This window comes from Cladophialophora psammophila (genome assembly GCF_000585535.1).
Source record: "Cladophialophora psammophila CBS 110553 chromosome Unknown aczJe-supercont1.46, whole genome shotgun sequence".
In the NCBI taxonomy this organism is placed as follows: Eukaryota; Fungi; Ascomycota; class Eurotiomycetes; order Chaetothyriales; family Herpotrichiellaceae; genus Cladophialophora; species Cladophialophora psammophila.
The window spans coordinates 74,471-86,665 of NW_006912967.1; the positions used below are offsets into that span (position 1 = coordinate 74,471).

The 12,195-nt window shown below is 49.4% G+C and overlaps 4 protein-coding genes across 4 annotated transcripts; 1 reads left to right on the top strand and 3 right to left on the bottom strand.

Annotated features, from left to right (window-relative positions):
* Positions 1 to 560: 560 nt before the first annotated feature.
* Positions 561 to 2,394, bottom strand: A1O5_13315 (uncharacterized protein; the record flags this gene model as incomplete). The annotated part of the gene is made up of 7 exons (XM_007753881.1): positions 561 to 797; positions 857 to 992; positions 1,070 to 1,174; positions 1,221 to 1,605; positions 1,707 to 1,911; positions 1,975 to 2,148; positions 2,206 to 2,394. 7 exons carry the CDS (start codon positions 2,392 to 2,394, stop codon positions 561 to 563), a joined length of 1,431 nt encoding a protein of 476 aa, XP_007752071.1.
* Positions 2,395 to 2,787: 393 nt separating this feature from the next.
* On the bottom strand, positions 2,788 to 3,535 carry A1O5_13316 (uncharacterized protein; the record flags this gene model as incomplete). The annotated part of the gene is made up of 2 exons (XM_007753882.1): positions 2,788 to 3,431; positions 3,487 to 3,535. The coding sequence occupies 2 exons, from the start codon at positions 3,533 to 3,535 to the stop codon at positions 2,788 to 2,790; spliced, it is 693 nt and encodes a 230-aa protein (XP_007752072.1).
* A 2,378-nt stretch (positions 3,536 to 5,913) lies between these two features.
* A1O5_13317 (uncharacterized protein) lies at positions 5,914 to 8,957 on the top strand (the record flags this gene model as incomplete). Its single annotated transcript, XM_007753883.1, has 10 exons — positions 5,914 to 5,999; positions 6,055 to 6,100; positions 6,164 to 6,192; positions 6,269 to 6,400; positions 6,455 to 6,667; positions 6,727 to 6,894; positions 6,950 to 7,764; positions 7,818 to 8,091; positions 8,145 to 8,387; positions 8,444 to 8,957. 10 exons carry the CDS (start codon positions 5,914 to 5,916, stop codon positions 8,955 to 8,957), a joined length of 2,520 nt encoding a protein of 839 aa, XP_007752073.1.
* Positions 8,958 to 10,539: 1,582 nt separating this feature from the next.
* Positions 10,540 to 11,144, bottom strand: A1O5_13318 (uncharacterized protein; the record flags this gene model as incomplete). Its single annotated transcript, XM_007753884.1, has 2 exons — positions 10,540 to 10,854; positions 10,905 to 11,144. The coding sequence occupies 2 exons, from the start codon at positions 11,142 to 11,144 to the stop codon at positions 10,540 to 10,542; spliced, it is 555 nt and encodes a 184-aa protein (XP_007752074.1).
* Between the last annotated feature and the right edge of the window lie 1,051 nt (positions 11,145 to 12,195).

Consider the following 12,195-nt stretch of genomic DNA (forward strand, 5'->3'; position numbering starts at 1 on the left):
TAGTCCACGTCATATACCCGGAGGCCTGTAACTGGGTAGTCAACGGAGACTAGCCTCATTACTGGAAAGCGTCTTGCCAAGTTCATTTCTTGCGACGAATTTCTCGCCTCGCAGTGAATTTTTTTATGTCTCTTCTATGGTTAAATATATATGAAGTACCTGAATATATTTACTTCGGTTCTTTGGTTATCGTCAGCTTTTCGAATCGGCCCATTAGTGAAACGCTACCAGTGTGTGATCGTCCCCCGCTCCCAGACCTTACATAGTAGTCTCATATGGATTCGCCGTGCTTTCTCAATCTTTGAATTTGTCTCCCGTCCGCTCGAATTTCCGAGCCCCAGGTATAGTACTTTATTTAGCAAGCATAGCGAAAATAAGGATTTTCATGGTCGGTCAGATCAAGGAATGCAGCTTGTTCTTCAGCCAATGTTGACTGCAGGGTATCCGGGGCTCCAGTTGCTTGCACTGCCAGATCACGACGACGGTTGAAGCGCTTGTAGTACAATCTGTAGAGATCATGATCAATCGGTGTGATGTGCACCACACAGTCACGAAGAAACTTACAGAAGCGTTACCATCGCGACCTCTGCTGCAGCCATTGATACCATGAGGATGATCATTCCAGTGGGGTAGCCTTCACTGGCTTCGCTGCCCTTAAACGCAAACGGGCCGGTGATTCCACCAATCGAGGAGACCATGAAAACCATGGCGTTTGCTGTGGTTTTCTTAGTATATCCAGCGACGTTGGACGCCAGAAGACCAAATGTCTGAATCAGAGCACCGTAGAAGAAGACAGTCTAGAATTGTTAGGATTGTGGAACATTGAGAACTAAATTCAAGCCTGAGGGGTGCATACAAGATAGAGGGAAGCTAGAAGGCCTCCTTGATTATCCCTTGGTAACTTCCAGAGTAGGGCATATGCAATGATTGTAGGTATCACAAACCCCATCGCGATTATGATACGTGAGGTTCGAAACTTGTTGGCTAGGGATCTAGTGGGCAGAACGAGTGCGAGTCAGTATTTTTACGTAGATGCGGTAGAATATGAAATTGACTAATGTGTTCGTACCCAGAGACTACCATCAGGATAATAACAATACCAGAGCATGGCATGTAGAGTTGCACCGTTTTAAAATTTGAAAAGCCAAAGCCGCTGAGAACGATTGCCCCAAAACTGATACGAGTTAGCATGATGTCAAAGAATCAGAAGCAAAGCGTACCTGCCAAGCGCAGCTGTGGCAAAGGCAAAGGCAAAACCAGTCACGCATATGAGCCAGAGTTGTGGATCGGTAAAAGCTTCCAGGACCTGATGGGGCTTAAACCTCCGTGTCTGAATCCCAGTTTGATTCTTTTGCAGCCTCCTGACGGCAATGTTTCGTTCTCGTTCGGTCAAAAAGTGAGCTGTCATCGGAGAGTCTGGGAAGAAAATGCCAAAGAAGATGGCATATGCGACAGTCATGGATCCCAAAAGCAAATAGATCCACTTCCAGGGACTTTTTTCGAACTGCCCCTTGATTGAAGCTGCAGCGTAATCAAAAGCTTGACCGACGATCGCTCCGATAGAGGCACCACACATCCAGAGTCCAATGCGAAGAGGTTGTTCCTCTGTTTTCCACCTGTGAGAATTCATTTAGGCCACTTAATCCAATAGAATGGAACATGACTTACCACATTGAACTAATCAGGATGCAGACTGAGAGCCCGACTCCTTGGAAACCATAAAAGAATCTGATCATCATTAGCTAAACAGGCCGAGTATGGGGAAATGGTAACTCGCCTCAGAGCCATGGTTCCCGCAAAGTTGTTCAGAGTGAGAAAGAGGAGCGAAAGAGCTCCAGAGTACGTGACGACTCCTGTCATGTACTTCCCAATCGGAAGTCTCTGGGCAAGCAGGAGAAGAGGATATTGACTCTGCGGAATAGACAGTTAGTTTGCGGCGATCGGAAAAGTCGAATCAGACTACGAAAGACTCACGATGAGACTCCCGAACGTCAATATTGAGTTTGTCCAGGAGTATTTGGTCAGACTGAGGATTACTGGGTTGGTGCTGATGATGGTGTAGAGTTTGAGATCTTGAATCAAGCCGAATATTGCTGCAACTCCATATGCTTGACTATCGCAGGATGTCATGATGTTGGCGAGCACCAGCTGCATGTCCAGTAAGTCATTTGCTGGAGTGAACAGAGGGGCATCTCATTGTCTTACCAATATGATAATACGTATATCGATCTTCCACAATACCTTCCTCTCTTCTTCTTCTGTCCATTCAATAGCACTGTGCTCCTGAACAAAACGATGGGCATCGTCGACTTGCCTGTTGTTTTTGACAGGCTGTTGCGTTTCTTCGTCGTGTTCTACAATAGATGCAGCTATCTTGTCTGCTGAGTCTGCCATTGCGAAAAGGTTTGGTCAATGTGAGCAGAAGTTTCGTTGGCCTGCGGCAAATTTGTAGCCGTTCTGATGGAAGGCAGGAAGAAGGATCTGGTCGGGTAGAGCCACAATTTTCGTGCCGACAGGGTCTCCGGGGCTTTAGATATTCCCCACGGGGTAACAGACAAGATGAGAAGGATGGTGAGATTTGCTTCCGAGAGCTCATATCGCGTGAGACAATGGTAGATGGATGCCGGATCCGGTCCTTGAACCGGCCGGCCCTCGTTTGTCATCTTAAACAGGCCAGAGTCAAAAGGTGGAGTTTAAACTGGGGGTGGTGTTGAAGTCATGGAATTCCGGTTTATGACGACGGCTCCCGCTGGTAAGTTTAGACCCTGCAGTCGGTACCCGACCACTCTATGGAACATTCCAATCTGTTGTGTCGTTGAGGAACTCAGTCAACCAGGCTGTCGGGTCCCAGTGAGATGGATCGTTCGGAAAACCATCTGAGACCATACCTTCCTCGACTCGAGTGAGGTGGATGACCGGCTCCGCATCGGACTCCTGCATCTGCGGATCGGAGTTCAGGTGGCTCTCCATAGTACAATTCTGCGCGCTTCTACCTTGACATTCTCTGCGTTCATGTTGACGTATCTGCGACAACCGCCGTTTCAGAGACCGCGCAAGCTGAGCGGTGCAGTGATTAGGACTGACTGCCAAATCCGCCATCAACTCGGACAATGCATCAACCCGATTCAAGGCGTCCTTGAGTTCAGCATAAACAGGTTTAACATGCTGGTGCACCTGTACGACAAACAATGCCACGAACGCGATCATGACAAAGCCAAAATCACTCATATACCTCAAGGCGTCCTTGCTGACGGGAGAAAGATGCAACGCCCAATCTAGAATTTCGAGAGCGTATTGCACGCAGTGCTTGACAGATTCTCTTTCGCTGCCGCTAAGATTGCCTGTTGACCCTTGAACGAAGCGAAGCGTGTAGCTAGTGATGCAGAACCTTGCATATCGAAAGTGGAAATCCAGGCCAAGTCCGAAGCCTCCTGCGGGAAAGGTCAGACTGGAGGGGGAAAATTAGGGCAAGCTGAGATGTCAAACCTCGAGCTATAAATGCATTCCATTTGTTGCACCAAGCTTGAATCTCCATCTCTGCAACTTCTAACGCAGCAGAAGGAGAGCAGTCCAGGCTTTCGAGGCTTTCAGGAACACACCACCATTCATTTAGGCGGCAGTCTAGGGTACTCGCCTTCCCCAAATAATCAGTACTAGAGGCGCCGCGCGTGATTGAGGCGTTCGTCGTACCTTCTCCCACAGCAAACACAACTCGACCTCTCCGAGGAGCCTGCCTGTCCGAGAAGACTTGTCGATTCCAGCTAAAAGACTTGTGGCGATGCGGATAGAAGCGTCGCCCCGAATGCTTGGAGGGCTGCTATTCAGAATGGCAGTGCTTTGTGTTTGTTCAGTGAGTGAGTCTGCAGGCAATCTGTTTTAAAATTCGGAGACTTACTGATGAGCCATAGTGTACAGCCATAGCCAATAGGTGTACTTTTTATACTCTATTGTTTTATTAATGTCTTTTCTACCAGATACCAAGTCTGTCTTCACACCCTCCACGGATCGATGGCAGCCAATGTTGATTGCATGTCCCTCAACCAATGCCTTCAGAACTGAGGTTGGAACTGGATGATGGGTGGCAGTACCAGCTGGTGACGGTCGCGCGTAAGCGTAGAGTATCATCAAAACGCGAAAATCTTGAAGATTGTCAGCTGAAATGCCAATGGGGTTGGTGCACTTCTCAAGAATAAACTCCGAAACGAGACCTCGGAGCGCATTTGCTGCAGAGATGCCTCCAGCAAGGAAAAAAGAGGTCACATAACAAATGCAGTAGGCTAAATTCGTGTGATTGTCGAGCAATGACTCTGCGTCAAAGTCGTCCTTGCTGAGAACTGGGATGAAGTTCAAAATTCTTTCAAGAAATCTGAGTATGTTAAGGCGTTGCCGAGAAAGCAATGAGGTGCTGTCAGACATACACGTGAATGAACTGTTTGATATCAGTCCTTGAAAAGGGCAGCTGTGTCTTCATTTCCGGCCGGTCATTGCCACTTGACCTCGAGTCCGTGGTATCACCCTCAATTCCTGGAGTACGAACCATGACTTCATTCATGTGGGTGCTGTGTCTACAGGGCTCACTGTTTCCCACGACTGCGGAGACGGGAGATGTTGAATAGATAGAAGGCAGTTCGCCTGCGTCTGATATGGCTCGCTCTTGAGGCAAAAGAGTATGGTGATCGCTTAATTGGTTGTCTCTCGTGGTGATGGAGAATATAAAGCTGGAAGGAAAGCTCGTGGCCGTGTTGAAACCGTCAAAGTTGTCTGTACTTGTCGAAGACGCTTGACGCCTGTAAGCACCATGATGATCGTCGAGTCGAGAAGAGGACAGAACCCGATCATGGTGTTGAACACCCGTTGTCCTTGCCTGATCGTCTTGACGGAATTCGCATACTTGTCCGAGCCTTTCGCAGCGGCGACAAGTTGAAGTGTCGGCGGACATAACACATCGCATCTGAACGGTGTTAGCCATGGAGCGTCTTGCTGTGTCTCGTACTTTATACGATTGCGACTGACCTTAAGGCGTCGACACTTTCTGCATGCTTGAGCGGCTCTTCCAGGTTTCGCGTATCGTAGATGGGGTGTTTCTGGATATTCGGCTGGTGTCGCGCCATAAGGCGGATCTCTGTGCCTCCGCTGGTTACGACTTTCGATGCTGCTATTTCCAGTTTGCTGCGACATGAATGCTATTCGAACCACGATTTAGTTCCAAAGAAGGGGACGCAGAAATTGACCGTCTCTGTGCTCCAAACGAGAAGAACAAAACATTGAGATCTCAGGGCAACGCGCATCCAATGCCTGGGTGCAGATAACCCCGCATCGTCATCAGTTCGCAAGAAATGAGCCTAACCTGCCCTATCGAGTTTCTAGAGCCTCGGCTTCAAGTTATCAATGACTTTTCGTGCGTAAGGCGGGATCGACGAGGTAGCGAAGTCGCAGAGGAGCATCAATGCAGGACAGGAACAATTGTCGAGGCTGGCTGTTAAGGATGCAGGCTCGGTTCAATGAGCCGGCTCCGGTCTATGTTCCGGTCCCGGTTCCGGGGCACGACGGAGCTCCTCTCACAGAGAACTCCTCCAACACCCCCTGCTGCCTCGGTCGTCCAAAAGTCTTAGCTGCACCCACATCAACCCCTAGTCTCAAGAAGGACGCACTAGGATCTTGCAGTCTAGCGTCCGCAGTAAGTCGAGACCTTCGAGGTGCCTTCGGACGGACACAGACATGAGGAAGAGCCCATCAACGAACCGGTATCCAGCCCCAGGCTCGGTTCCGAGTGACCCACGATTGTCCAAAACATGTTCAGCAAACATTCCCTTTCCCGCGATGACCATAAAAGCAAAGTTACCTCACTGAAGGTAGTCTCAACGGACAAAAGACTTTGGTGTTACGACTAATCAAAGTCGGGCGCGTGTCGAAATGGGTGAGGCTGGCCATCGGTTGGAGTCGATTCTCCATCATTTGACTCTTCCTGAGACGATCTCACTACTCTCCGGGAAAGATACGTACGAATCCCACACATCTGAACTCAGCCACAATTCACAATCTGACAAATTACAGATGGCATACAGCGTCCATCCCTCACCGAGGCATCCCGTCTATCCGTGTAAGTGAAGTCGCATTTGTCGACGTTCAAGTTGTATTTGCTAACAACAGATACCATGGACAGGTTTCAGACGGCCCAAGCGGAGTGCGAGGGTAAGAAGGACCGCATCATGCCAAGAATGAGCTAGAGCTCGCGGAAAGGCAGAGGATCTTCTAACTTTTGAACCAGGCGCCGCACCTTTCAAGCTTCACCGACAACATGTTTTCCTTGTCCAATTGCACTAGCTTCAACATGGGACGTCAATCTAGTGAAAGAGATTGGGACCCAAATGGCAGGGCAAGCGAAAGCACAAGGTGTCCAGTACGGATCCGAATCACGTTGACCACGCCCTTGCTGATTGAGTCCCCGTTGCAGCGTGATACTGACTCCTACAATCAACATTCAGCGGTCTCCTCTTGGAGGAAGGAATTTCGAGTCCTTTTCAGAGGACCCGGTGCTCAGTGGCTCTCTAGCCTGCAGCCTTGTCAGTAGCATTCAACATGAAGGTATTGCAACAACAGTGAAGCACTTCGTATGCAATGACCAAGAAAGCCAGCGCACAAAAATCGATGTTATCGTCGAGGAAAGGTTAGAATGCCTTACGCATCCCAATCGTTTCTGCCACTCCCCAATCTGACCTTCTACAGAGCCTTAAGAGAGATCTATCTCAAGCCATTCCAAATAGTGGTAAGGAATGCTCGGCCTTGGGCTATCATGGCGTCATATAATCGCGTGAATGGCCTCCACGTTAGTGAAAACCCTCATCTTCTTGAGAAGGTTCTTAGGAGAGAATGGGGGTGGGATGGGGCTATCGTGTACGTCCAACTTGGCTGGGCCCTTCCTTTTCAATAGACGCGGCTAACATTGCAGATCTGATTGGTTCGCAACCTATTCAACTAGCGAGGCTCTGAACGCCGGTCTCGACCTTGAAATGCCAGGTAAGGCGGAATGGAGAGGTAAACTGGTTATGAGATCGCTGCATGCTGGCAAACTTGAAGCCCCGGTCCTCCAACAAAGAGCACGAAATGTTCTTAACCTCGTCGACAAAACGCGTGCCTCCGGCGTCCCTGAGGACGCTGAAGAGTGGGAGAACAACACCCCTGAAGTGAGAGAAGCAAACAGAAAGGCTGCGACTGAATCAGTTGTGTTGCTGAAAAATGCTGCAAAGCTCCTTCCAATCAGGGCACCTGGCCGCGTCGTGATAATTGGGCCCAACGCCAAGGAAGATCTGTATTGTGGAGGTGGAAGCTCAACGGTATTCCCCTACTACTACATCTCTGCATATGACGGCATTAAAAGGGCTCTGGAACAGCAGAGTCCATCTAGTGAGCTAGCATTTGCTCAAGGTTGTTACAAGCACGCACTGCTTCCGCTTCTGTGCACAGAGTCTGCAGATGGACAGAAGGGACTGGATTTGCAGTTCTTTGATCGTGACTTCACACAAACATCAGATGCTCAAAAAATTGCAGGAACTCGTTCGCTCACCTGGAGGCTTGTTTTTCTGGACAGTTTGCCGAAGGCGGCTCTTCCTTCAGTATATGGTCACTTTAGCGGAGTGTACATAGCGCCAAGCGATGGCGACTTCGAATTTGGCGTTGTTACCACGGGAAAAGCAAAGCTCTACATTGATGGAGTCCTCCTTGTAGACAATTGGACCAAACAGGAAAGAGGAGATCACTTCTTTGGTATGTGCAGGTTTAGCTCGAAGAAACCCATTGAGTGCGACTAACAACTCTAGGACTTGGCACCAAAGAAGTTCGCGGGACGATTAAGTTGACGGCGGGGTGCCAGTACAAGGTCGTCACTGAGTATTCCAATATGAGCAGCCTTTCCGACAGAACTGCGGCTGATCTAGCTGGTGGCATCTTGCGATTAGGGGTGTCCCAAGTTATCAGCCCCGAGGCACTCCTCAATGACGCACTTGAAGCTGCAGCTTTAGCTGATACGGTAATATGCTGCATTGGAACAGATCAGGAACATGAAAGTGAAGGCTGGGATCGGAAGGACATGAAGTAAGATGAAGTGATATACCGCAAAATGGAGCTTCAGCGCTTACCCATCTCAGATTACCTGGATCACAAGATCAACTTGTCAAGGCGGTGTTGGAGGCGAACCCGCGGACCGTAATTGTGAACATCTCCGGCAGTCCAGTGGAGATGCCCTGGATTGATGAGGCTTCTACAGTGGTTCAAGGATGGTTTATGGGGAGTGAACTGGGCAATGCCTTGGGAGATGTTCTCTTTGGCAGAGTCTCTCCCAGTGGCAAGCTCTCCGTAACTTTCCCGCGACGGTTAGAGCAAAACCCATCGTGAGCTCCATTCTCCACGTCCCGATCTGCTGAATCTCACCTATTCATTGGAACAGGTATGGCAACTTCCCGGGTGAAAACGGCCGGGTGAGGTATGCTGAAGGCATAATGGTTGGTTACAGACACTACTCCACCCGACATATACCCACTCTATTTCCTTTCGGCCACGGTCTATCATTCACGGAATTTAAATACAGCGAGCTTTTGTTCGAAGGTGACAACATGCTGCACCCCAATGGAGTCGTGTCGGTGTCTCTCACACTTACGAATATTGGAAACTTTACCAGCCATGAGATTGTTCAACTATATGTGTCTGCCCTCACTTGCTCGACGTTTCGCCCGCTTCTGGAATTGCAAGGCTTTCAAAAAGTTCGGGACGTGCAACCTGGAGAAAGCCGCAAAGTGACATTCAATATCGACAAGTACGCGGTGTCATGTTATGATGAGAGGCAAGACAATTGGATGGCAGAAGCTGGCAAATATCGCGTGTCTGTTGGGGCTTCCGTCGGGGACCTGAGGCTGGCTACTTTCATCCAGGTGCCGGCAACTTTCCACTGGTCAGGATTATAAAGGTGATTGGTTGACAGACATTGTCTACATGATGCTTGGAAAGCCAAAGAAATACTAGTATAGTTGGCGTTCGATGTCGGTAGAACAGCTAAGACACTCTAGGAACCAGGAGACAGCTCCAACAGGGCCAAAGCGAGAGCAACCAGGCTCTCGAGCTCTGTTGTTTCGCCCAAACGGCTATTTCAGATTGTGTCGGAGGGTTCCACAGACTACGACATCAAACCTCTCATGTCCTATGGGGCGGGTGAGCTGGAAATGGTGCTGAAATGGGGAAGACGGATCGCCCCCTTAGCTCAAGGGCAAGGCTTTCATTGTGAATCAGGACTGTTTCTTCACACGACTGTCTAGCGAGCACCCGGACGTACTGCTGGTTGACGGTAATTTCCACGCTCGATGCGGTCTTAAGAAAAGGTTTCGGCCATGTCCCTGCTTTGTGGCGACTTCATACCCAGCGTGGGCAACCCAGAGCCTCTTCACGTTCTCATACAGTACTACTGCGGTCTCTTCTGCTCTCTTGATGATGCCAGTTACGAACCCAACGGTCTCGCAGGCTCTGTGATCCGTCAGCTCCTAGTGGAGCTGGGGGGTCGGGATTGGGACTTCCTTTGCCGGCGGTGTTACATCTAGCGGTTGGAAGGCGACAGCCTCAACGGCCTGTGTGCCACTGTACGCAAGCTACTCGCCCAGTTCGATCCCGACACGACGGTTTACCTCATCATCGGCGGTGTTTTTCTCTTTGAGATCTCCTCGGTATCTTTTGCGGACTTGCAGCATGTGATTGACCTCTTCAAGGTTTTGTCGAGGACGATGAGCTGCGGCCTAAGCTCAAAATGATAATGATGATGATGACTGTGGCCACAAGGAGTTCCTCGAGATTGTGGCAACTTGTCGACTAAGCGTACCGCCTTCAGCTGCAGTTCAGTAGATCCAACCCTCTTGTGCTCTCTGGGCAGTCCGCCGGGGCTGCGATATCGAGGCCTGTGACGCTGTTGTTCGATTTAAGCAAGTCGATCTCAAAGTCAGACTGCATCGAAATGGATGATGTTCATTATGTCGATTTAGAAGGATAAAAGATGGCGACCTACCTCTGAATATCTCTAACCACATTCGCGCGAATGATGACAGTGGCCGGCAATCTTAGATCAGACCTAATGGCTCTTAGCGTTTCTAGGACTTAATCTCCGAAGGACTTAAGTTCACCAAAGACATAAATCCTGAGGATGTATTGTATTACCTCGACGCTCGTACTCCATAGATAGTCAGGAATTAAATCCCGGCAACTCCAGGACGGCGGAGTGGCTTGGCGGCATGCCTAACCCCAGACTCCCACGAGATTTAGATCGAGGATCAGAATTCAGCTGATACAATACATTGCAATATTCTAGCTAGTGTGCTGATACTGAACATATATCCAGTGCAGCTCTATATCGACATGCTTGACAAGGGCTAGAGGCTCCAATCTGCTCTGTACAAACAAACAATGTGAATGCCCTATCAATCGAAATAAAAATTAAACCAGAAGTGCCGCTTCACACCCTCAACAAGTTTGTGCCACCAAGTAATCTCTCGTCAAGGGAGCCATTCAAGGGTTCACGCCCGAAATCGGGCCAGCGAAGCCTGAAACATTGAAGCCAAGGTCGACGTAGTAAAACACGCTGAATTCGACGTTGACGTGTTCGATGAGACCCTTGTCGTTGACATCGAAAATGTTCATCCCCTGAACAGCTTGTGGCGGCATGGGAGCATTGAGATTGCCCGGGTTGGCAAATTTCCAATACCAGAGGATCTGGTTGCAATTGAATGGGACGAGTTGAAGATCGGTGATTCCGAAAATAGGTGGCTGGCTCAATACCACGTTGATGTAGCCGGCCTTGCTGGGGAAGGTGAGGTCTCCCGGCTAGTGTGTCTCTGTCAGTCTCTGAGAATTGCGGGGATGGGAAAACCTACCTTGAGGCCCAGGAACCCATTGATCGAGTCAGACTGCTCGGTGAAATCGGAGGCAAGGATCTTCTGAGCCGTGGCATTAGCTTGTTGGAGCTGGCTGGCGTCCGCATGAGCGAGAAAGAAGGCGTAATCGTGGACGAGCTTTGTGGCCTGATCCTGGGTAACGCATTTTCCAGCGTTGCCACCGCTGCCATATCCGCCGGACCAGTCTGAAGAGGGTGCAGCTGCCGTTACGCAGGCCATAGCGAGAGAAGAGATAATACTGACGGCCTTCATGATGGCGGTATTCAAGTTGTTAGGGTGAACTGAAAAGAACAAAAAGAAGCTGATGGGTAACGAGTGACTGAAGGAAATAAGAGAATGACCTGCAAATGCCTGTAGTGGTCAACTAGTTACCATTGAGACAAAGAAGTGGGAGCGGCTTTTATATATCTTTCCGAGTGATTCATCATCGTCGATATTGCGAGCCAGACAGAGTGGAAGGATCTGAATATTGTTCGCTTCTGCGGCTGTCCCTGAGCATGACTGGCACCACGGTAGACTGCCGGTAAGAGGACTGCAACAGGTTAAATTGCATATTCCTTTGACCTTGTGTCGTGTGTGGAAACGTAAGCTGCAATTCCCATGAATGAATGGTGGTTGTCCACCTCCGGTCAGTATATGAGCACCCCGTCAGCGCTACAGCAGCTATGTGTTAATAATGGTACCTTCAATATAGGGATTCTTTCAGCGGTATTTCTCCGAGGCTTCATGGTACACGAGGAAAATGTGGAGCAGGATCAGCCTATCCCTGTCACTGGTCCTGATTTTGGTTTACTTGAACTGATTTATGGGCAAGAATTGATGGCCCTGCGGATCTTGCCCCTTTTACCAAATAGAGACAAAGTGGCTGCGAAATGCCAAGATGAAGGCAGTTCAACAGTGGCACCGAGCCGAGCAAAGAAGGCCAGGCCGACCAACCTTTAAACACACACAAAAGCAGATCACCGTAGGAACCCATCTTTCTCCCTCTTTATCACAGACGACCATATTTTCGACTCCTCGTCCGAGGTAGATTCGGTCACCTCGCTCGGCCTGTGCAAGAATTCCTTATCACAGTGTTGTTTTTCACTTTTGGATCCCGGATGTCTTGGATGAATACGTGATCTTAGGAGGATTGGTTTCATGATTCGATCGTTGGATCCATTGGCTGCTGAGGAAACCCACTTCCCGAATGGAATTAAGTTCGCTGACACTACCGGCGGTCCCATGACTACTCGAATCTCGAGATTCGTCTTTCAACATGCAAATCGAC